Source organism: Populus euphratica, unplaced genomic scaffold (genome assembly GCF_000495115.2).
Source record: "Populus euphratica unplaced genomic scaffold, PopEup_1.0 scaffold364.1, whole genome shotgun sequence".
In the NCBI taxonomy this organism is placed as follows: Eukaryota; Viridiplantae; Streptophyta; class Magnoliopsida; order Malpighiales; family Salicaceae; genus Populus; species Populus euphratica.
Window position 1 is genome coordinate 137,957 of NW_011500254.1, and position 24,703 is coordinate 162,659.

Here is a 24,703-nt window from a genome sequence, read left to right on the forward strand (position 1 = left end):
AAAACTACAAAGAAGTGATCTCTACCTTTCCAAAAGTTAAAGGCTTTTGGTAATTTCTGTCCTTGGGAAGACTCATCTCAGTTCAAGAAAATTTCAAGCCTCAATCCACTGATATATTTGTTTTCAGCTTTCCAAAAACGAAGGAAATCTTTGGTTAATATTCTCTAAGAACTCCTTTTCTACGTGCCTTCCACACTTTTTACGTTCGAACATATTACAAAACGCAAGATTGCATCAATGCTAAATGCATTTTCAATCTCATATATATATATATATATTATTTTAAAGTAATAATATAAAAATAAATTTTAAAAAATAATCATTATCATATAAAATGAAATCTAATCCTACCGGCTGAAAAGAATACTAAAATAGTGTAAATGTTTACTAAATTCAATTATTAGAATTTGGGGCGGGTAACAGTGTCACAGAAAATGTCAGAAAAGTAGGGAAACAGTACAAACACCTTGGATGATGGTGACTTAAATATTTGTAAATGGAGACATCTCGTCCTCGAGAAGAAATAGTTCATGGTGCCAATAATTAATCTGCGCTCAACTTGCTGCAAGCTGTCATTACCAAATATTAATGAAACAAATGTTTCTTATTAGTCTAGAAAAGCGATCTAATAAGGCGATTGTTCACTGGACGTTGTTGAATTGTTTTTTATAAAAAGTTAATTTTTAAATATTCATAGATTATTTTATATATAAATTTAAAAAAATTGAAAAACTTATTTTAATATAATTAAAAAAAACATTTGAAAACCAATAGTATACTCTCCACCACCCAAAATATATGATTAAATTGTGTTGTGGGTTCCACACCATTTAAAGCTTGCAAAGAAGGATTTAAAACACGATCACGCTAAAGATTTGCAATCCATTATAATTTGAAATAATACCCCATTGCATCGGCCGACATGTGATCAATAATATTAAAATACTATAAATTTTGATTTAATTCAATTATTAGAGGTAGATAGGTGTGATTATTTTTTTTATTTGACTTAGTTTTTATTTATAAAAATAATTAAATTAAAAAAAATTAAACTAAATTAAAACCAGTTTAAAATGACAGATTTTGATTTATGTTTTTAATATCCAAAACCTAAAAAAACCTATATATTATTTTGTGAACTTTTTTGGCCTTGTAATGAACTTTGTAAAGGGCTTCTAATGAATTTTTGATGAATTTATAATTAATATTGATATCGTTTAATTTTTTTTTTTTGAAGATTTCAAAGCTTATTTAATTTTTTACCATTAAATATCAATTGGATTAAATTGTTATTGTCAATCTTATATTTATTAAGTTTTTTTTACCATTGAATATTTATTTATATGAAATTATTAATGTCAATCTTATATTCAATATAATTTTTACCTTTCAAACATTTTTATGCTTCCAAAATGTTTAAATAACACACTCACAATCACACACCAATAAGTTAAAATTCAAATTACAAACTATTGTCTTCAAAGGGTATAAAGAAGAAACAACAAATAACATTATCATAAAATACTCCAAGTTAAAAAAATAAATCTTTATTTGCACATCATCTTAATAAAAAAGCACTTCAAGACCATTGCACTTTGATTCTTGAAATTCATAATCTAGAATTATAACATGATAAATTAAATTAAAAGATATAAAAATTAAAAAATAATATTTATACCATACATTTTCAATAAATACATAACAATTTGTGAACTAATTATCATCAATTGGTGGATATAACTTTCCACCAAATTCTACAAAATAAAACACTAAACATGTTAAAATAAAAATATGTTAAATATTAATAAATCATAAAATAAAACATGTAAGTTTTTAAAAAAATTACCTGATTCAAGGTTTTTAAATGTTTCAAAATCATTGATCAAGGTTATATTACCAATTAGAATTGGACCATGATGCAACCAATTTTGACAACAAATAAGTGCTTGAACTATTGCTGAAGATAGAGAAATTTGGAATTGGTAGAGTATACGACTACCTTTGCTAAAAGTTGATTTAGAAGTCATTATAGATATAAAAATACCCAGAACATGTTGTGCAACTTTAAAAAAATATCTTATATTTTGAAGCATTAATCTTCCACCAGCCTAAAATATCTAATTTATCATCATTAGGATCCTTACAACCATCAATCAAATATCTCTTAATCTTATTTCTATTTTCCACACTATCTTTCTCCTGTAAATACCTTTTGAATCAACCTCAAGTGTTAACATCTACCTCCACATCATCAATAGCATCATTATCATCTTATTTATGCCTATTATCATTTACCACTTCCTCGATTTTTAAATAAAACTTATACAAGCTCACCAAATTATCTTTCACTTTTTTTTTGTTAATCATTGTGCTTTGTCATAATTATACAACTCACCGAGATAAAATTTCATATATTTCGACTTAAGACGTAGATCCAAAACATTTACCACATATAATGAAAAATTCTGATTTGCTTCACAACCCCAATATTTCTCAAACTTATTCATCATGTTCATCATCAATCCACTTAAAAGATTATCTCTACTTTTACAAATTGCAACAATTTTGTATGCATATAAATCAATTAATTGAAGAAAGAATTTGATGTGACGTGCAGTGAGCTAAAAAAATTTAATGTAACCATGTAAAAGATCTTTAAAAACTTCAAAAAAGTTCTAGCATTTTTCCAATCCTCCAAACTAGGTGGCCCTATGTTTTTTTTATTTTCCTTTGAATCAACCTCCAAAAAGTAACTCATATATCTAGATTCATTTTGACCTAACCTCACAAACACCTTTTCAAATTTTTCAGCAACTTCTAACATAAGATAAGTTGAATTCCATCAAGTTGTAACATCCAAACACAATGATTTCTTACACTCTATATGCAATTTTTTTACACACTTCTTAAATGCAGGTAGCCTAGAAGGTGAAGATCTCATAAACCTAATTACATTTTGAATCTTAACAACTAAAACATTAATCTTTTTCAAACCATCACACACAATAAGGTTTACAGTATTTGTACAACATCTAACATGCAAATGTTCATTTAACAATGTATTAGTTAGTCAATTTTTCATCACACTCTTTAAATATGAAATAGTAACACTATTAGAACTTGCATTATCTACTGTAATAATTAAAAGTTTATCAATTCCCTAATTTAACAAACAATTCTCAATAACTTGACCAATTATCTCACCCATATGATTGGAAACTTGACAAAAATTCAAAATTCTTTTATATGAAGTCAACTCATTATCAATTCAATGAGTCATTAAGAATATATAGTTAATGTTTTGGATTGATGTCATGTATCTATTGTTAAGTATAATCATTGACCATTAAGAGCTCTTTTTAAACTTTCTTTCTCTTCAATATAAAGTTTCAAACAATCTCTCATAACAGTGAAAAGAGAAGGAATGTCAAATCTGGGTTACAAGGTCCTAGAAAATAACTTAAATCCCTTACCATCCATAAAATTAAAAGGCAACTCATCAATTATAACCATGTTTACTAGTATCTATCTGCATTCACCATAATCATAACCTATTGCCTTAAAAGTTCCCGCACGTCAATCTCCTGATTCACCCCGTGCTTTATTAGGTTCTAATACTATTTTATTTTTTTTTGCTTTTTATCAATTATAAAATGAAACTTTTTGCATCTTTTTAAATGACTCCACATATTACTCGTCCCATTAATAATAGTATGATATTTATAAGCCTTTTCCACAATAACTACATTCAACTCTAGGAGTTGTAGGATCACCATCAAGTTTGGTAAAATGATCTCAAATTTATGACTTTTATTTATCATCAATATTTTTTTTTCTTGATGTAAGGACTTGAAGTTGTTTACCTTTATTATCCGTGGTGGATCCTGCAATAGTTGATGTTGGGTTAGTGTTTGAAGCTAGGGCATTGGTTGATATTGAGGTAGTGCTAATGGATTAAGCATTTTGATTTTAAAGAATTTTTATCTGTAATTACCAAATATAAACATGTTAATATTTAAAGTTGTATTAAATTGATTTATAAAACTTATTGAATCTATTAAATGCACTAGCACTCGCTAATAAAGAGTAGGAACCTCATATTATAGTTTCCCTCACCCTTACCCCATCAAAATCCAAATAAGAAGCATGTTATTCTATATATGATCTGCCTGGAAAACTGTAAACAGAAGTGTTACCCCCAAGGAGCTATTGCTACATCATACAAGATGTTTACTACTTGCTAAGGAGCTTCACCATTTGAAAAAACAGTAAAACCTATAACATCCATTCATTTTAGAAGCAATGGCATGGTAAGTGATATTATCACACATCGAACCAGAACTAGGGCATAAAACCAACACAGATAAACATAAAAAGAAAATCTCAAAACTGATAAAAAAAATACTAAATGAATAACATTAAAAAAAAAGTTGACCAAAAACTAGTAGATGATATGGAAAATGGAAATACCAGTTTTAGTTGCTAGATTTTTATTTTATACTTATTTCAGGTTTTAATTTGTAATCATAGGTTCTTTAGACAGTTGGTACAAATTGTCGAAAGAGATGTTTTACTCTTTTATTTTTCTATCAATTCTTAAAATTTGTGTATAAGCTAATTGAGAGCTTCTGTAGAGCTTATTTGAGTTATTTTTGTTTTCATTATTTGCAAGTTATATTTTATAAAGCCTTAAAAAATTTAACAGGTTATCTTAAAAACTTACATATCATTTTTCTTGTGATGAAACTAAATTTGTTCACAGAATCATAATAATAATAGCCATGGAGAGACACAGCACCAAGTAGGCAAGCATAAATATTGAACATAAAAAATTAAAAAAAAAATACTAAACATGGATGATTATACACTATCAATAATTAAATAGAAATTGCTAGCAAATTAATAAAGCAATTTGATAATCAGTAATTTCAACAAAAATTTTTCTAACATTATTGAATCAAAGAAGGTCAATCATCAGTATCCAAATTAACTTGAATAATCTAAAAAACATATGAATAAATTCTGACATACATGAAGTAGCAAGTAGAATGCCTTCAATAAAATCAACCAGTAACTGTATCTTTATTCTTTGACCTCTACATTGAAAAAAAATATACAATAAATTAAATAGATGATAAATAGATAAATCTAGGCAAAATATGAGCAACCATTAGTTAATTAATTAATTAAAATGAAAAAAAAAAAACAAAATTATAACTGACTGTTATAGAACTTATTTGGTTTCGGAGTAGTGAAGACTGTAGAGTATCATGTGATCTTGCGTAGATGAAGAAGAACATTGATCTGTTTATGAGAGGCTTGACTGCTTTCAAACAATAAAAACACAAATTGTTTTGGATCTCTTTGTAACTGTGCTTTTATTTTCTAAGTCTAAGAAGATTAGAGAAGGAGGAGCGGAGACGTAAGAGGGTGCTCTAGTACTAGGACGGGTGCTCCGGTTAGGGTTAGCGGTGAGGAAAAAAAGAGACGATAAGGGCAAGGGAAAGTATCATTCTCTTAGAGAATTAGAGTTAACAGAGAGAGGCGAGAGTGACATTATTTTCTATTTATACCATCAACATAAAACACTGGTTAGGGATTTTTTTTGAACCAGTTCGGTTTGGTCCGAGGTAATGATTCCTCCATTATAAAACTAAAGATTTTTTTTTAACCAGTTCGGTTCGGCTTAGTCTGGGATATTGATTCCTACATTATAAAACTAAAAACTAAACCAATCAAGATTTTTTTAATTATTCTAATCAGTTTTTTTTTATTTGAATATTTTTTCTTGAATTATTCGGTTTTCTGATTATTTTTAAACACCTTATAAGCAGCGTGACGTGACAATGTGAAAGAAATGTCAGAAAATCTTGGATGATGGTGACCAATATCAGTAATTTGAGACAGCACGTCCTCGAAAGGTAATAGTTGATGGTGCCAAAAATTAAACAAGCTCTCGACTCGCAACAAATAGCTGCCATGGCCTTTCCTTCACATTATATTTCTTTTTTTCACTTTCATGGAGTCCTCTTTGCCTTCCACCCAAATCTTGGATTCTGGTGAAAGTGCTGAGAGGAAAAATGAAGCTAAAAATTTCAATGAAGTGATGTACACCCTTCCAAAAGTTAAAGGCTTGATGGGGAATGATTATTACCTTTACCAAGGCTTTTGGTACTCATCCTTCTTCTTCGACGGACTCATGTCTGTTCAAGAGCACTTCAATCCTCAATCCACTGATATATTTGTCGCCAGTGCTCCAAAAACTGGCACAACTTGGCTTAAGGCCGTCGCTTTTGCTGTTCTTACACGATCCCGTTTAAGTGGTTCAACAGCTAGTTCTTTACTTACCGAGATGCCTCATGACTGTGTTCCTTTTTTGGAATTTCAGCTTGCTCAAAACCCAGGTAATCGGGACTCGGCAATTCCTCTGATATCTACTCATGTTCCTTACAGTTGTTTACCTAAATCTATCATTTCTTCTAGTTGCAAGATTATTTACATTTGCAGGGACGCAAAGGATACTTTTGTTTCTTTGTGGTGCTTTTTTTCCGCGCATCAAATGTCGAAAAATGTTGAACCTCTTCCTCTGGAAGAGGCCTTTGAGATGTTTTGCAATGGAATTTCAATCTTGGGACCGTACTGGGACCATGTTTTAGGGTATTGGAGAGCAAGCTTAGAGTTCCCTGAGAAGATATTGTTCTTGACATACGAGGAAATGAAGAAAGACACCGCTGCTCATGCTAAGAAACTAGCTGAGTTCATGGGTTGTTCTTTCACCTTAGAGGAAGAGGAGGAAGGGGAGGTGCAAAAGATAATAAGCATGTGTAGTTTTGAGAAGTTGAGCCGCTTGGAGGTGAATAAAAATGGGAAGCTCCATCTAGACACATCAATTGCTATTCAAAATAGTTTATACTTCAGGAAAGGTGAGATAGGCGACTGGGCAAATCACTTGACACCTGAAATGGGAGCGCGTCTAGATGACATAATGGAGCAGAAGCTCAAGGGTTCAGGCTTGAAGCTGCCCAGGTGACTGTGCCTGGTGTCCCATTTGCTTATGATTATTGCCGAAGCGGGTTCATCAAAAGCTGTTATCAACATCTCGTGAAACAGCAACTGTGTATCCCAATAAATACCCTCTCTGTTCATCTCTTGTATTTCCTAGCAAGTATTCACATTTTGTGAATCATCCATGTCAATAAGCAATGTTCTTTTGTGAATCTGTGTTTGTGACTTTCATTGATTTCCTTGCATGTTTGTAAGAATTCAAAATGGGATTCTTTTTTTTTTATTCTTTAACACGAGCGCATGCATTCCATTCATCAGTTTTTCTAAAAAATAAATTTACTCTAATATATAATATTAGAGTGTTTTCTTCACAGAAATTGCAGTGTGTTTTTCTTCACAGCTATACATGTTTTAAAACAACCGAGACAGCCATACATGAGGGCGGAGCAAAGACCAACCGAGACAACCATCCATAAATGGCACTGTTATAATTCACATACCAACAAGGCTATAGCTACATAAATGGCACTGTAAACATCACCCTTCCGTTTTAGATTGTTGTGTTAGTAAAACCAGGCTAACATCTCGTCATATCAATCCATCACGAGGCCCTTTAATGTTAGACCCACAATTAAATCTGCTTCTATTGTATTTCAATTTTGGCAAATTAAGCTTTCCTATTAACATAAGCTGATGCTTCATGATCAGGAACTTGTCTGCCGTGACAAGAGCCTTGGGGAAGCTGCCTTTTGTATCATTGTCGGAGGTGCAATCGAGCAAACCTAGGATTTGATAACAAAGATCTGGAAGGGAGTATTGGGAATATTTCTTCAAAAGATGCCTTGTGGGATATCTACCGAACCTCACTTCATCTAAAATAGCTACACTACATATGGAATCATGGCTAGCATCACTCCCTTTGTATAATAAACTCTGATAATGATCATGTGATGAGATATGTTCATGACACTCTTTTATCCCTCAACGGTGGTATAGTTTAGCGATCCCCCAAAACATTTTCCCCTGCTAGTGTTGCTAGTGTCGCCTCGGGAAACATCCGATTGCAATACATAATAAAAACCTTGATGAGAGCATACAGATAGATGTCATGCACAAAGAAATACAATTTGATTCTGCTTTCATTACTGTATACAAAGCGTCTCGCGTCTCGGCCTAGGTCATACAAAAAGAATGATATGGAATATGGGTAAAAGGAAAGAAAAGAAAGTGGGGAAGTCTGGAAAAGGTAAATCAGTCCAAGGCAGGCTTGCAGTCAGTTCCCTGGTGTGCTACGACAAGCTAAAACCATCTGTGTACAAAAAAGACTTGACATGAAAGAAAAAAAGGCTGTACAAAGCTTTGCATTTCTGGTACTTTCCATCATGCTCTACATGATTCAATCACATTGCTCACATCTAAATGAGTAACCAGAAAAGCAAGTATTTCATCGGATTCTACATGATTCAATCACTTCGCTCACAGCTTTATGAGTCTCTGGTGATATCATGTTTAATGTCAAGTGAAATGCCTGGAGAAAGCAAAATGTATAATTTATTAGAGAGAAATAATAGCCTACTTTGTTTTCACTCTTGCATGTACATGTCACAGCGTGCTAGCTAGCTACAATGCAAGGAACGTAGTGACTATTTTACCAAAATGCTCCCTGATCCATTTTTTATAAAATGCGATGCTTCTTTTCAAAAAAAAGAAGCAAAGAATGTTGATGCAGGGAGGACATGGATTTCAAAGTTGCAACTAATCTCATGCCTTGATGTACCCTAGGACAAAAAAGAAAAGAACAAAACATACCACAAATCTCTCCAACACAGGAACAAGGATAGCCAGGTTGTGATTCGGGAGGCAATCAGCAATGGAATCATGTATGCTCTTGCTGTCATTGAACAAGGACAATTTGAGAAACATCGGGCCAAAAAGAATGTGCAAGAACAAAAGGATGGAGCACAGCAAACCTTTCAGTTGATAGGAATGCAAGTAGCAGTGCTGAATAAGCTTCAACAATCATCTTCTCTGCTTCCTTCTCTCCTTGTAATACAGCTGCCTCATCATTCTGTACAATTCCCAATAACATAAAAATTTTGGAAACATAAATTACAATTCAATTTATTCTTACAGTATTAGGAAAATGAACAAGAATAAACATTCAATGTTACTCTATTATTTGCATGCATCTCCACATACACGTGTAAACAAATTGCATTTAATAAAATTCCTAGAAATTAAGCAGGTTGCTCACCCAAGACACGATGTTTCCTTCTCCAGCTGCATCACCTGCACCTTGGTTGGCTAGAAAGATGGAGCACAGTAGTGGAATTACATCCTTGCGACTCTCATCTTCTGACCCTTCTGAGCTTGACAGCAAAATACTTGTTGCAGCAAGCCTTGATCTGCAATCGACTTTAACCATAAATTTTGGTAGGCAACAAACATCACAATTACTTTTTCCACCAGAAAATTATGAATATATAAAGAAACATGAACCATATGCCTCCAATACGATCAAAAGAAGGAAACCCTAATGAGCAGACTGCTACTTAATTGAGAGATCTAATCATCAAAAAGGTATCCAAGTGGGGTTAAGCCAGTCCATAAAATGGAGGGCAATTGCTAAAATTCATCAAATGCAAATCTGAATAGAGATTATTGGAGTGTTCAAAATACGATCTTCTCATCTAACATGAAAAATAAAGAATTGGAAATTTCACAGAAATTTGAATGTACTCAGTCAATAGCACAAGGAATTTAGGTAATACAAGGAGAAAGCTGGTTTGAGGAATTGTTGCTTAAATACAAGCACAAGTGACACTTCCAAAGGATGGTCAGAAAGCAACGCCAATACAAGTTCAATCCAATACGTGCAGTAGCCATCTAAAATCAAATTTTCAGAAATTCCTAGGATGTATAAATCTACTCGTATCATACTTGCAAAGATAATAGTTAACATGAAGGAAAGCTTCAGCAGCTCTAAAGCAACACAGCAAGGATAATAAATCAAGTTTCAATAGGTTAATTCATAAAAGCAATAAAGAACAAAGAAGCATGTCACTGTGTGCCATCCACCAATTGCAAGTAAACAATATATGCATTAGAGCAGTGATTATAGGGCAAGTAAAACTGACCTGTTATCCCCATCCTTTTCTACCAAGTTCACAAGTAGGCCCAATATAGCAACAAGCAAATCCAACTCTTGATCAGTAAGATGAATATCATTCTGATTTTCGAGTGGAATGCTTGAACTGTCCTCTTGCATCTCACCAAAGAAAGATATAGATGAACTGAACAAAGGGAAGTGGCCAGCAATCAATGAAGACATAGTCTCCAGTCCTCCACAAGCAGCAATTTGTTGACAGCCAATAGGATTGTCATTTGTTAAATTCATTAGAACCTGCCAAGAAAAGATTCTGACTAAAAAGGCAAAAAAAGGGCATATGCAGCAACCTTCTCTTACTTTGACAGAAGAAAAGAAGGAATGGAACATGGAAGAAATTCCTCAACATGGTTCAGAGGAATACCTTGATAGCAGTGAGAAGACAGTCTGCCAAAAGGTTGGAATGTTCTTCATCAGGAACATTGCAATAAGAGCTTTTCTGTGAATGATGATGTTCCCTGTTACTTGATTTGTGTAGGCCATTTCCACCATTACTTGATTCTTCCTGACTCGTTAGCTTATATTGACACCCATTTTCAACTTCTCTGGGGGTTACCCTACCATTACGAGTTCGAGAGATTTTTCGTTTCCCAGATAGCAAGTCCCACTTTGAGGGCTGAAAATCATCTTCATCAAATGCATAAGGATCTTGGCTATCATCTAACAAGTCACTGCAGGCGTCTTTTGTACAATTAGTTTTTTCAACAAGACCAAATTTGGTCCTCAACCTATTACTATCATAACTCCTTAATGTCTCACTACATGAACTGGGCATGGAAGGGACTCTCATCTTCAGTTGACAAGTATTTTTCATAAATCGCGTGGCAGTTTCAGAACTGGATGCAGAAAGACTCAACTGAGCAATGGAATTCTGAGATGCATTTAAGCGTTTCCCAGAGGAGGTCCTCTCTTCATTGCAGCAATCTGTAGAAGAACTGATACAAATAACCCCATTGCTGTCTATTGCTAATACAATTAAAGATGCATCATTAGTAAGAGAGATAGAGAAAGAGGAGCAGCTGCCAAACAGAAACACTACAGTGATATTAGGCTACCACACACCTCTGTCGTCATCAATCAAGGCCAAATCAGAAACATTATCACTCCTTTCAGAAAGACTACAATGGTTTCCATCAATGGAAGCAGCGGGAGAACCCTTAAGTAGATAAAGACCTAAAAAACAATGCCATCAATCATCAGAAAACATGCCAGACAAAAGAAATCTAGTTAAGAACCGGAAATAGACAGAGCAAGAAAGCAATGTTACTGGATAGAATTTTTATGATGCTTATTATGATTTTACTAAAAGATAGCCGATGCCCATGAGAATCTGAGTTCCCCCTCATTCCAAGCAGATGAGTCTGTATTAAAGAAGAAAATAATGAACATTAAAATCCAATAACTCAGCTTCAAATGGCATTTTAAATCCCAATAAATAAGTAGAGGAAGAATAAACAGGAGAAGAATAACAGAACAAAATCTAGTTTGATTGCACCTGATTATCGTTACTCAAAAATGTAGCATTTTCCATAATTTTCAAGCATTTCAGAAGCAGCACCAGGCTCAAGTGACACATGTCATCTTTTGTATCCTGAATGGAAGATGAATTATGTTTTGTCCACCTCTGCAAATAAATTTGTGTTCAATAGTTACCATCTCCAAACAATCACTAATTAGAATGTCAAAGACAGAAATGGACCAAGAAGGCATGAATTTATTATCAGGGATAATGACTCAATTTAGAATAAGTAAATCACAAGAAGACTTCCATATACAAAACAGATGCATGTCATCTTTTGCATCCTGAATGGAAGGTGAATTATGTTCTGTCCACCTCTGCAAATAAATTTGTGTTCAATAGTTACCATCTCCAAACAATCACTAATTAGAATGTCAAAGACAGAAATGGACCAAGAAGGCATGAATTTATTATCAGGGATAATGACTCAATTTAGATTAAGTAAATCACAAGAAGACTTCCATATACAAAAGAAACTGTACTGATAAGCAAGTTAATGTGCCACCATTGGTTTAGGATCTGCTTTAGATCTTATAAGGTGAAAGTAAAACACAGGGAAATGCATGCATGCACACCACTAATCTTTGATTCTGGCGAGAACAGTGATGACTACACTCAGAACCATATAGAATTACATTCCAAGATGAAGAAATTAATAACAGAGCAGTGCTATAAAGCTAAATGTGAGAACCAGAGATTAATAAGCAATGCTGAAAATTTTATCATGCATAAGATGAGAAAAGCATATGACAGATTTTTCCCATAATTGAATACATTAATTGAGCACAGATTTCCCAGTTGCAAACTGTTCCTCATTTCTCAAATGATTAACTAGAATAAGAGTTGCACTTAAACTTTAAAGCAACATACAAGCTCTTGATTTTTTGTGAATTGCTGAAAGATGAAACAAACATACAAGCTCACACCTCTATAACAGAGTGACAGTTCATGGTGACCTCAAAGACAGCATCAAGTCCTCCATGCTCTCGTAACTTTTCCTTAAAGCCCCCCCCTGTCTTCCTTACCATGCCAGATGTATCTGAATGAACGCAACCCACACAGTGAAATAAATAAGCAATCAGAAAAGGAGAGAGAGAGTGTGTGTGCAAAAATGCATGATCGTGCATGCAAGGTTCTATTGCCTAGAGAAAGACTTGCACATATGGCACTGAATATACATATCATTATGGGTTTTGCTAACTTGTCTGTGTTTGAGCAAGTTAGCATTGTGCCCATTTTCTATGATAAAAATATTACGAGAGCCTTTTCTATTGAAATTAAAATATGGGTAGAATTGTAATTTCATGGGGTGTTTCTTATTCCTTCTCCATCCTTGGTTTAGAAATTTCTGCAGTCAAAAGAAAAAAATTATTTCACCTACCAATCACTTCCTTATCTAGAACAAAGGAGCAAATCTCTCCCTAATAACAAGTGCTTGTTTCCCACTAGAGATTCTGAACTGTTTTAGTTTTCATTATGTTTCTTATATCATGAATTCTAGAGAGAGATTGAGATAAAAAGATTATCCAATGATCAAACAAAATGCTGCCATATAATGAATCCTGCTTAAAAAGACTTGCTTGTTTCTTCCATAAAATGGAATCTGTTTATGTACAAGATGAGTGATTATCAAACACTGATAATGGGCTTCCAAAACCATTTTCTTTACCAAGACACTATCATCCAGATATGAAAGAGCTGCTGCATACAATTTTAATAGAATTTAGGTTTCAAACGAAAGGGATAAAGATTTGATAGATTAGCCAACGAGCTCATAAAAACACAAAAGCCTCAGCAACATTAATTTAAAACAGAAACATGTACTCCAGACAGAGAATTGGGCGTTTCCACCTATCTGAGATTACATTTGTACCCTCAATTAATTTTTCAATACAAAACACACTCAAGGGTATTTTTGTTATGGAAAAAATGGACAGAATGCTAGCTTGCTCTAGTTATGATCATGCAAAACAATCACTAAGAATTTGAAAAATAGCATCCCAAATCCATGCAATTCTTGATAGCACGTTGCATGAACAATGGCCTGCATTCTTCTTGTTCCATGATAAAAATAAAAAAATCATAAATTTCAATAGAAAATGTCCATATAGAATAATTAAGTCAAAGAAACAGCAATATGTAAAACTCGTTTGTGCCTAGATCATTTTTAACTCTATTAATTAATAAATATCTAAAAACAAAACTACACCAGCATGTATTCAAACAAAAATAGACACCACTGAAACTTGCAAATAAAAATGCCAAAGAAATTATTAAGACATGTTGTTCATTACATAATGGTGCATTTTAGATCTATTTCAAGAAGATAAGTCAGAAGAAAGAAGCAGAAGTACTGAAAAGCTAGTGTAAAAGCATTTGCATCAACAATATCAACTTTATAATAAATGGTATCCAGGAATCTATTCATAGTTCCGATCAACAAAACCACTATTCATCCTTTGACAAAAATAAACCATAAGGAAACTAATAAATGGCAGGCTGCCTATGGAAAGTATGCAACAGAAATGAAAAACTAACACTTCATTTCAACAGAATTGGAAGATAGATATCAAGCATACCTTCAAAAGATATCTTAGATAAACAAGCTTTCTCCATGGTCAACAATGCAATCCATTTGGGAGTCAATTCTGGCCTCTCTGTTCTACTATCATCACTGGAATGTGACTTCATGTCCTTGCAATTAACAAGAATTTCCTGAACTTTGGCAGCAATGGCAGTAGAGCTAGAATCTGCCAGTTTACTTGTATCTCGTAAGATGTCAGAATCCTTGCGTAATGCTAAAAGCTTACTGCCTATATTTCGAGTCTTATCTTCAGTGGCAGTAGAAATGATGGGTTTTAACAATTTAATAAGAAAACGGATGCAAGTTGGAGACTCTAAAATGTGTTCATCTTGACCCTGAAACAGTGAAATTAAAGCTGTCAAAGCTATTCTGATGGGTGACAATATACATGGAGAAAATGAGTTCCAGCCTTGAGAATCAAATAAACAAACAAGAAAAAACCAACTACAAGCAGCAGCATGTGATTTGAGAGCATTAGAATGTTTGAAAACTGAAACTGAAGAGCTGTGCTTGTACAAACATAGAACTCCATGTGAACTTAATTATGAGTAAAGTTACAGATTCTACTTGCTATTATTATGTCTCTCAAAATAACTGATGTCAGTCATTGCCTTTTATCCATGCCCAGACAACTAAAGACAACACAACTGTATCTAAGAATTCAGAGGGAGGTAATGCTGAATTCCCAATTGCCTTTGTATAGATTTCAGAGGTTCGTTTTGAGGTTTTCAACAAAACATGTACATGCACAAGAGAGCACAGAAAGAATAGGTATAAAACATAAAAGAACTTACATCACTCGTCAAAACATAGAAGAGTGCAGCAGCAGCCAGATTGCTTGTTGAGTCATCAAAGCTGAGGCCCAGAATAGCATCAATTATTGTCTTGGCCATCCTGAAACCACAAAACTTTAGAATTTTAACATGAACCAGAAATAATACATGAAACTTGAGGCCGGTAAAATGAGAATAGTAAATACATGATAGCGGACCAGCAAAGGAGTGATTTTGTGTGCATAAACCAAAACATCTAACAGGAGAACCCAACATGCTGTATTTCATTCACCAAATGGTATGGGAAGTAATAAGTAGAATTCATAACTTTCACTTCTCAGAGATCTTCCTACTTTTGGATATTCATACTGAACTCCCATATTAAATTTAATTTTAAAATATTCCGCTCATTCCTTGATTAGGTACTTCAAAGCTTAAACAGAAAACCCATAAACCATTAAAAAAACCAACAAATGACATAAATTCCAAACGCATAGTAAAACAAAGTACCAAATTCCAAAACCAAAGCAAGATCACCCACGAAACAACCCATCTCTTTAATTTCAAGAACTTCAAACAGTCCAACAACAACACTCAAAATCAAACAGAGCACTCTCCAAGAAGCCATAAGAAGATCAGGAATTTCAAAACGCAACAAGAAATTCTACAAAAAAACCCATGTAAAAGAAACAAAAAAATAAATCAAGAACTCACGATACCCTTTAAACTACACTAGAAAAATTCCAAACGAAGACTCGAGAACCCATCAACCGAAAACAACTCTTTGAAATGTCAATAACCTCTCCCCATCAAATACCTTCCAAAACAATCCCAACAATTTCTAACGCAATAACCCTCAATTCAGTCTTTCTAAATTCAAACCCAGCCTTTCAAGAACTCAAAAGGTCCCGACAATTTCTAAAGCAATAACCATCAATTGAATCTTTCTAAATTCAAATCCGCCTGTTTTTCTAAATTCAAGAACTCACAGAATCCCCAAGACCATTTAAAAAATTCAAAAACACGAAATAATTCCAAATTCAATCCTTAAACATCACAAAACAAAAAAAAAAAACAAAACCCACATACCCTTGAGCCCTCAAAAGCCGTCTCTGTTGTTGAGTCCCACAAATCCCTAACAAAGACAACAAACTAGCTCTCTTAATTCTCAAAGGCTGTCCCTTCTTTAACCCATCAAGCGCAAAATTAACCTCATCAACATGCTCCATCATTTCCCCAAATTCTTGAGCCTCCATTAACGTCGTCGAGCTAGTCAAAAGATTAGAATTCCCAATACCGTTTCTCTCAGATTTTGACTTACTACGCCTCGGCTTCTTCGATTTTCTTGGGACGACGCCGTTTGAGATGGGATTGTCGTCGAAATTGTAGGGATCGAGATCGAGAGAATAAGAGGTGGATTCTTGAGAAGAGAGAGGGAAGTTATGGCTGAAGAAATCTTGATTAGATTGGGTAGTTTCTTGAGAGAGAGTAAAGGAGTCGCTGAAGGAGTAATTATGGTCAGCTACGTCGTCGTCTAATGAATCTGAATAGGTTCTCGTTAGGCTTCCTCCGTCTCTGTTTCGCCGACCGTACGTTCTTACGATCATGCTTTTTTGAATTCCCGTTTGCTTAACTCAGGAGAGGAGGAGGTGAGAAGAGGGTAAGTTTGGCATACAGATGGAAAGACGAGGGCTTTTGGGGGAAAAATTTTGAATCTCTTTCTTTCTGCTGGGGTTGCGAGCTCGAGAAACGAGAAAGAAGACGGGGGGTTAGGGCAATCAGACAGACGGAGAGAGGGTCGTTAGTTGATTATCCAGCAGCAAGATCTAGAAATATAGTCTATAGTTTAATGTTTGTTTTAGTCCCTAGAGATTTAGTGATGTTTCAATTTGAATCATGTAGTTTAATGTTTATTATTTCAAAAAGATCAGCGACAACCTCAGTTTTGTTCATCCACCGGCGAGGCTATCCTTGAGAGAAAAAAAATCGTTGGAAAATATCAATTTTCTTCACCTATCAGATCCCTCATTTCTTTCATTAAAAAATTTGAGATCTCAAATACACTCTATTATGGCTATTCTCTCCTCTATTGTCAAACATAATTCTCCTTTTTATTTTTCCTACAAAGCTCCTAATCTTATAGATCTGAATAATAAAAAGATATATTTCCATTTGTTTTATTTTTTCACTTGTTTTATTTTTTCACTGTGAACAGTTTTATATATATCTGTTGTGCCTTCCATCTTCACAAACGGCACCATAATTTTCAAATGATAGTTTAATGGTATCGCCTTGTTTTGTAGTTGAAAAAAAAAATGAACTTCATTTTCTTTTGTATTGCTTCTCACAATTTTGTATTTATTGTTGGTGTTAATTGCATATCCGAGTTCGTGTAAGAGGCAAAAGAATAGGGACACCTTGAGAAATTATTTGGGAAAAAAAGAGAGAGACGATGCTGTAGTGGAGAGTATATATTTCTGTTTTCATAAATATTTAACTAATTATCTATTTTTAATATTATATGAATTAATGTTTAGATGTTGTGTTTCGTTCTAAGTTACAATATTATAAATATATGGTGCTACGAGGATTGTTAATTAAAAAATCTCATTTCTTGCATAGATGCCAATATAAAAATAAAAATTGGGTATTGTGAATTAAGTTAATTAACCATATGTATTTTTTCAAAATTTGCATTGCTATCGTGACAATACTGAATTACAAATTTATTGTTCTGTTAATTTGGATACTTTAGATACTGTTGTTACCATTTTAGACCAAAACTGTGCTGCTTCATTTAATATTATTTTTAGGACTTGATCCTACACCATGCCTGCTTATATTGGTTTTTTTTTGGATTTGAGAATTGGGAGGCAAGAGTTTATTAGAAAGAATTCACAGTTTCACTGTCTGAAAGAAAAAAATGTTGAGAAGTTGTTTGATATATAAAAGATTTCGGATGATGAAAGAAACTGAGCTAACTATTAGTTTTTTTAATTATCTTTATGAAGAACCATTGCAAATACCTCATCTTGTATTATATTAAAATTTTAATCTAATACAAGACTAGTGCTTTTCTTATCAGAAATTATATATATTATATTCAAAAATATTATTTGTACCAATGTTTTATGAAGATTTGTGGAATTGATGTGTGTTATTTGTAAGACACATGCATGTTGTATGGAAGGGCTAAAATTTTCATATAATGGTAATTAATTTTAGGACACAGTGTAAATTCATTTTGGGTCTACAAGTGTTCTACTTTGAATTCATTTTGGGATTATAAGTGTTCTGCTTTGAATTTCATTGTTCATTGGGCTGATGGTTGTTTTACATACTTATATGTCATCTACATTTCTATCTAATATTACATAAATTATTAGGATGTTATAATTCATAATGTTTGCTTTCAAATATATTATCCAAATAGGAATGGAATGTCCTGAAACTATGAATAAATCTGATTGGAATAAAGAAATAGAGCATGTCTTTTTTGACCTTTGCATTAAGGCCCTCAACATGGGAATGAGACAAAATACTTATTTCCACAAAGCTGGGTAGAAATATTTGTTATCATCTTTCAAAAAACAAACTAATCATGTATTCATTAAGATACAATTGAAGAACAAATGAGATGGCTGCAAAAAAAATTGGAGCATATGGATGAAGCTTATTTCTGAAACTGGTGTGGGCTGTAGTAATGAATTAGGGACAGTTTCTACAAACGATGAGTGATGAAAAGCAAAAATTCAGGTTATTTGCCTGTATCCTTAATCTTTAATTTTTTTTAAAATCTCAGTTTAGTAATTACTAAATTATTTGAAGTTGCATTAAATAATTTCATTTGTTCTGTGTAGGAAATAAGAAGAGTAAAAAAATTTAGACAAGCTAGTATCGAACTGTCTTTATATTTGAAGTTCGACAGAATGTTCTTATACATTATTACTACTGAAGAGTATGCATGGGCACCATCATCGTCTAGAGTCCTCTATGATGATAATGTTGGTGTTGATGAGGATCTAAATGCCAATGACGAACAACCTGATTGAAAGAAAGAAACGATGATTCCAAGATGATGCAATTTCAAATTTCATTGATGATGTTTACAACATGGTTAGAGGGGTTAATATGTCAAGCAATAGCAACACATGCAACAGTGGAAAGAGAAAAGAAAGAAAATATCCTGGCATTCAAGTACGAAAAAAAAAGTTCTGAAATTGGGATACAACTACTGTCACAGTAGGATCAAATGGTTAACAGCATGTTAAATAATAGTGATTCAACATCGATTAGTAGAGATAGGAAAGGGTGCAGTATTCTTGAGGTTATAATCGAGCTTCACTCAATTAAAGGAGTTTATATTGGTTATGATTTTAATGTGTTTGCTACTTAGTTATTAGGTTTAGAAGGAATAGAGAAATGTGGTCAACATTGGTAGTCTTGAAAACAAGATGAAATGGCTACAGAGAATGCATACATAATGTAAAACATCTTAGATTGAGAGGTATATATTGATCCCAAATGCATGCTTTCATTTATTTGTTGGTAATAGTATTATCTAAATTGTTATGTAACATGTTTTTAAATTTCTTGTCAATTATTTAAATTTGCAGAGATCTGAAGATGATATAAAGTAATAAATTCATCTATGTTGTTCGGGACCTTATTCGTAATTTTAACAATTCACATCTGACATGGAGACATTGTCTTCAAGTTCCATTTTTTGGTTATGGAGCATTAATATTTGTTATTTTCATGTTAAGGACGGCATATTAATGTAGTTAAAAGTTATAGTGTGTTTTGATAACTACTAAGTATTATGAATTGCGATTATGAAAATTACTATGTAATACTTTTAGATTTTACAAAATATGTTTGCTTAAATGCCACTAGTTGACAATGCAAACAAAGGTTGTTCAATAATCAACATCATAATTTTTAATTATAAATTATACTACTTAGAAAATTCAATTATAAATCTATTTATAAAAAATTACCCTTTTCATGATTTTAATTTGAGTTGATATAAATTGTAGTCTAGAAGCGATTCGAACGATGAAAATCCTTGTTCAGGACTTCAGGCATCAAAACTGGTCAATCAGTGAGAACTTTCCATACGTGCTATCATCAAAAGTGGGTTTCTTTGAAGATGTTATCTAGTTAATAAATGAAGGATTTAACCCTTTAGTCTTTCTTTTATTTGAATTCTGCCAGGAAAGATTTCTCTCATCACAGGTTTCGGAATTTTGAGCTTTAAATTTATATTGACTTTCTGGTTGATGTACAGGACTTAGAATTTGAATATGAAACTTGTATGTTTCAAGTAGGTTATACTAAGAATTAAAATGTAATGTATCACTGTGTAGGGACATGTGATAACAACTTAATGATGCAAATAAAGGTTTGCTAAATGATTGACAGAATAATTTTTTATTACAAATTTGATGTGGATTGATGGAAAGGAAAAGGAAAGAATATATAAAATGTGAAACATATTGCAAAAAACTAAAAAGAAAAAACATACAAGGATTTGAAATACAACAAGTCACATGCAATAACCAGTTAACTGGTATAAATTACATAGATATGAAAACTTTTTACATTATGATAAAATTCATTATAGTAGTACATTTCACTTGATACATTGCAATAAAACCTTTCATATGGGTTACAGAAGAGTATAATAATAAACATAAAGGTACTCAGAAGGGACAAAACCAAAAGAAAGGGAAAACAAGAAGTAAAAAAAACACAGAACAATGATATCTACAATGTTTAAAGAAGGCAACAGAGAAAGAGACTAAATAGGCGAGCAAAAACAGAGGCAACCACGGGATAAAAACAGGGCCACCACCCCCAACCTTCCTCGTCATCGCCACAACAACCGTCTAGCATCATTGTCATCAACAACAACACCACCATCAATAGGGAGAAAAACATTTGAAGTAGGATAATAATGCAGCAAAGACAGCAAGATGGAATAAGAGTAGCATTAGATGAAAAACAAGGTAACCACGGAATAAAAACAAGGCCACCACCGTTAACCATCCTTGTCTTCTCCACAACAACCGTCTGGTGTCATTGTCAACAACAGCAGCACCGCCATCAATGGGGAGACAATCGTATAAAATAGTGGAGAGTGAGTAACAGATACATGGAGATGAAAAAAGAGCAAAAACAGAGGAAACCATCCTTAAAGTTCACCACCAACCTCCATCGTTCCCACCACCAACCAGACTTCGCCACTATCAAGGTTAGCCTTCTCTTCCCTTATCCTTCTCCTTCTTTCCTTTACTAATGAATTTTATCAGTCTTCACTGTTTACATGAACAGTGATGTAAACCTTGGGAAAAATAAATAAATAAAAGTGAAGAAATTTATGCATATGGTTAAATAAAAACAGAAATTTAGAAAATTTTTAATATAAATTTCTAGGAGAAATAATTCGAGACATTATAATAAATTCAGTACTGTAAAGACTGGATTTAATTGAAGAGAATAATACACTTAAAAGAAAAGGGGGGCCTAAACACAAATAAAGAAAAATATATAGTATAAATACTCTTTCCTCACCAAAAATCTGTAGGAACCATAAAGAGAGAAAATAGGGAGTTTTATACCCATTCTTAAGAAATTAAGTGAGAAACACTAAAATTTCAAGAACTCATCCAAGATTAAGAGTTTATAAATGGGATAAACACTTGAGAGCAAAGGATTACCAAGAAATTGAAAAACAAAAAAGAAAGAAGGGAGTTGAAAATCAAAATCTTAATTTGTACCTGGTAAGGTGTTCTAAACATAATCTTAAAAAAATTTATTTTTTTAAATTTGTTAAAGAATTGATGCCTTAATATTGAATCATAGGTTAGGGTTCTTAGACATAAATTGAAAAAAAAAGTATTTATTGTTAAGATTAAGTTAATTCATATGTGTGGTATGTAGTTTATAAAAGTATTGTGTGAAAGGAAAGGAGAGACGAATCTAGACAGACTTGTCTCCTAACTTTTAGTAAAATTTTGGGTAGAAGGATAAGGGAACTAGGATCAGATTCCTTATAAAAATTGTAGATTTGAATATTAGCTAACCAAGAAAACTAGTCTTGCTCAATTTGGAGATGTAGAACTCCTGTTATGGATTACCAATTAAGAATGAGTCTTGACTGATTATGTAATGCAGTGAGACTAATTAGTTAATGAGTAATTTTAACTATCTTAGAGGCAAAACTAGGTTCTCCTCCTTTAGAGAACTTGTAGCCTCGTGTATTAGCTTTCTAACGAAATCAATCTCACTTAAAATTGAGTTTTAGAACTTTAGATATAGTTAAAAATTTGATGAGTGTTCGGACAATGACAGTTGAAAATTGAATAGTAACAACTCAAAGTTAGATAGTAACAATTCAATGTATAGATAGTAATAGTTGGACAGTACCAGTTTAATGTCTAGACAGTAACGGTTGAATAATAATAGTTGAAAAATTAGACAGTAATAGTTCAAAGTTAGACAGTAACAGTTTAATATCTAGACAGTAATAGTTCACTATCTAGACATAATGGTTGAACAGTAACAGTTCAATATCTAGACAGTAATAGTTCAAATTTAGACAATAACAGTTCAATATCTAGACAATAACAGTTTAATATCTAGACAGTAACAGTTCAATATCTAGATAATAACAATTGAAAATTAGACAGTAATAGTTAAAAGTTAGACAGTAACAATAGACTTTCACGTGAATACTATATATAAGAATATAAAAGAATTGAGTCATTCGAACACTTGCACATTGAAATACTAACTCTAAAAATATATATGATATATGTATGTATGTTATTATAAGGAAATGAATATGCATAGAAAGTAACATATGAGTAATGGATGAATATGGATTCTCTATAATATCAGCTTGAAGGAATCATAACTAAAAACTTCCTTATGATTCAGGAGGAGCAACCAGGATTGGATCTTCTGTTAGGGGAGGTCGCGAGATAGGCGAAACAGATGCATGACTTTCCCCCTATTTGCACATATATAGTTTAAAATTCTTCTAGTGAATGTAATTACAATAAATGACGTGTTCAATGAAAATAAAATCTAGCATATTTACAAGATTAATTTTGGCTAATGACATCCGTGATAGGATTACCGAGATATGATTTACAAGATTAGTTTCGGCTAATGGCATCCATGATAAGATTGTCGGGATATGATTTATAAGATTACCTTCGGATTAGATTTTGCAAAGGCATTTAATTCATGCAAGTAAATAAGAGTATTCAAATTAAGAATATACAAATGAGTGTTAATTGGTTTTAAAAGATTTACAAGCAAAATATATGTTCTTTGTTTGAATTCTTATGGATCCAATAGAAAATTAATACTTCATTCATATTCATTACATGAGCATATATATATATTCTTTATCAATATAATAGTATGTTTATTTATGTAACAGGTCCATCAAATATCCAGGAAGAACATTAGTTTATGAGCCTACTTTGTGAAGCTTATGTAAATATTTAACTTAAACAAAAAGGAATTAATGCATTTGTATAGTATACTTTTATGTAAGCCTTAATGTATTTATAAAAGTTCAGCTTAGTATATAGTATTTTAGTTATCTTATAATTAACCTTTTTGAAATATTTAAGAACACTTATTATGTTGTAAATGTTTTTTTTACATGTTAGTATTTCTTTTCTTTTAACTTTTATGATATGATGTTTGGACTATGTTCATATTGAACTTACTCGTAGGGTGTGTGTGTGTGTGTGTGTGTGTGTGTGTGTGTGTGTGTGTATTGTATGAGGTTTGATATAAGGTCCGGAGTTATAAGACCTTGTGATGATGGGTTGATTAAGTAAATTGATAGTAGTTGATAACTTGGGATGTCCTAAATGCAAACAAAACTTTGCCGAATTTTTGGTAATTAAAAAAATACAAAATGAATAAAAAAATTACCCCTCAAAATAAAGAGGATATATTAGGATCTTTTAACATTGATCGAGTCGTATAGTTGGAATGTTACAAGTGAAGAGTGTCTCCATTATTCCTAACCCAAAAAAATTTTCTCCAAGTCCAACCCAGTAAAAAAAGAAACAAATAAAAAAATTATATAAAAAATATTTTTCAAAAAAATTTGTTTCAATATTTTTTTAGTGTGAATATGTAGACTGTAATAATTGTGTAGTGTAACATTAAATGATAAAGTATAACATCAGATATTGTGTATTATTTGAAAAAAAAAATTGTTTAACATGATTCATTTGTTTATTGATTTAGTATTATACATATGGAATATGCGCGTTTTAATGCAATATTCAATGAAGATCTTGATGATGATTATGAAAATAGAATGGATTGTGTTGTTGATCAAATTAATTATCATGGTGATGATGACAACGGTGGTCAGGGAAGGGATGATGATGATGGGGCAAATGATGACGACAACGACTACGACGATGATGACACTGATAATGATGATGCATCATTTTGGAAGCGAGATTTTGATATAAAAAGGTTAGTTATGTGCACAGTTGGGACAATAAACATGTATTATATTAATTATATGCATGAAGAACCATGCATGGTTTCATTCAATACAGGTAGGGGTGTTTACAGTTCAGTTTTAACCCAAAAATACAATTGAATTGGAA

General features: G+C 32.5%; 2 protein-coding genes across 2 annotated transcripts; one reads left to right on the forward strand and one right to left on the reverse strand.

The window, feature by feature from the left end:
* The first annotated feature begins 6,004 nt into the window (after positions 1 to 6,004).
* Positions 6,005 to 7,236, forward strand: LOC105112754 (flavonol sulfotransferase-like). Its single transcript, XM_011008580.1, has one exon. The coding sequence runs from the start codon at positions 6,020 to 6,022 to the stop codon at positions 7,028 to 7,030; it is 1,011 nt and encodes a 336-aa protein (XP_011006882.1). The 5' UTR covers positions 6,005 to 6,019; the 3' UTR covers positions 7,031 to 7,236.
* Positions 7,237 to 8,081: 845 nt separating this feature from the next.
* LOC105112753 (uncharacterized) lies at positions 8,082 to 16,852 on the reverse strand. The gene is made up of 13 exons (XM_011008578.1): positions 16,137 to 16,852; positions 15,069 to 15,168; positions 14,270 to 14,609; positions 12,617 to 12,729; positions 11,667 to 11,795; positions 11,439 to 11,532; positions 11,234 to 11,344; positions 10,536 to 11,137; positions 10,143 to 10,408; positions 9,260 to 9,410; positions 8,976 to 9,073; positions 8,815 to 8,896; positions 8,082 to 8,533 (listed from the first exon to the last, which is right to left on the reverse strand). The coding sequence occupies exons 1-13, from the start codon at positions 16,652 to 16,654 to the stop codon at positions 8,450 to 8,452; spliced, it is 2,688 nt and encodes an 895-aa protein (XP_011006880.1). The 5' UTR covers positions 16,655 to 16,852; the 3' UTR covers positions 8,082 to 8,449.
* Positions 16,853 to 24,703: the final 7,851 nt, after the last annotated feature.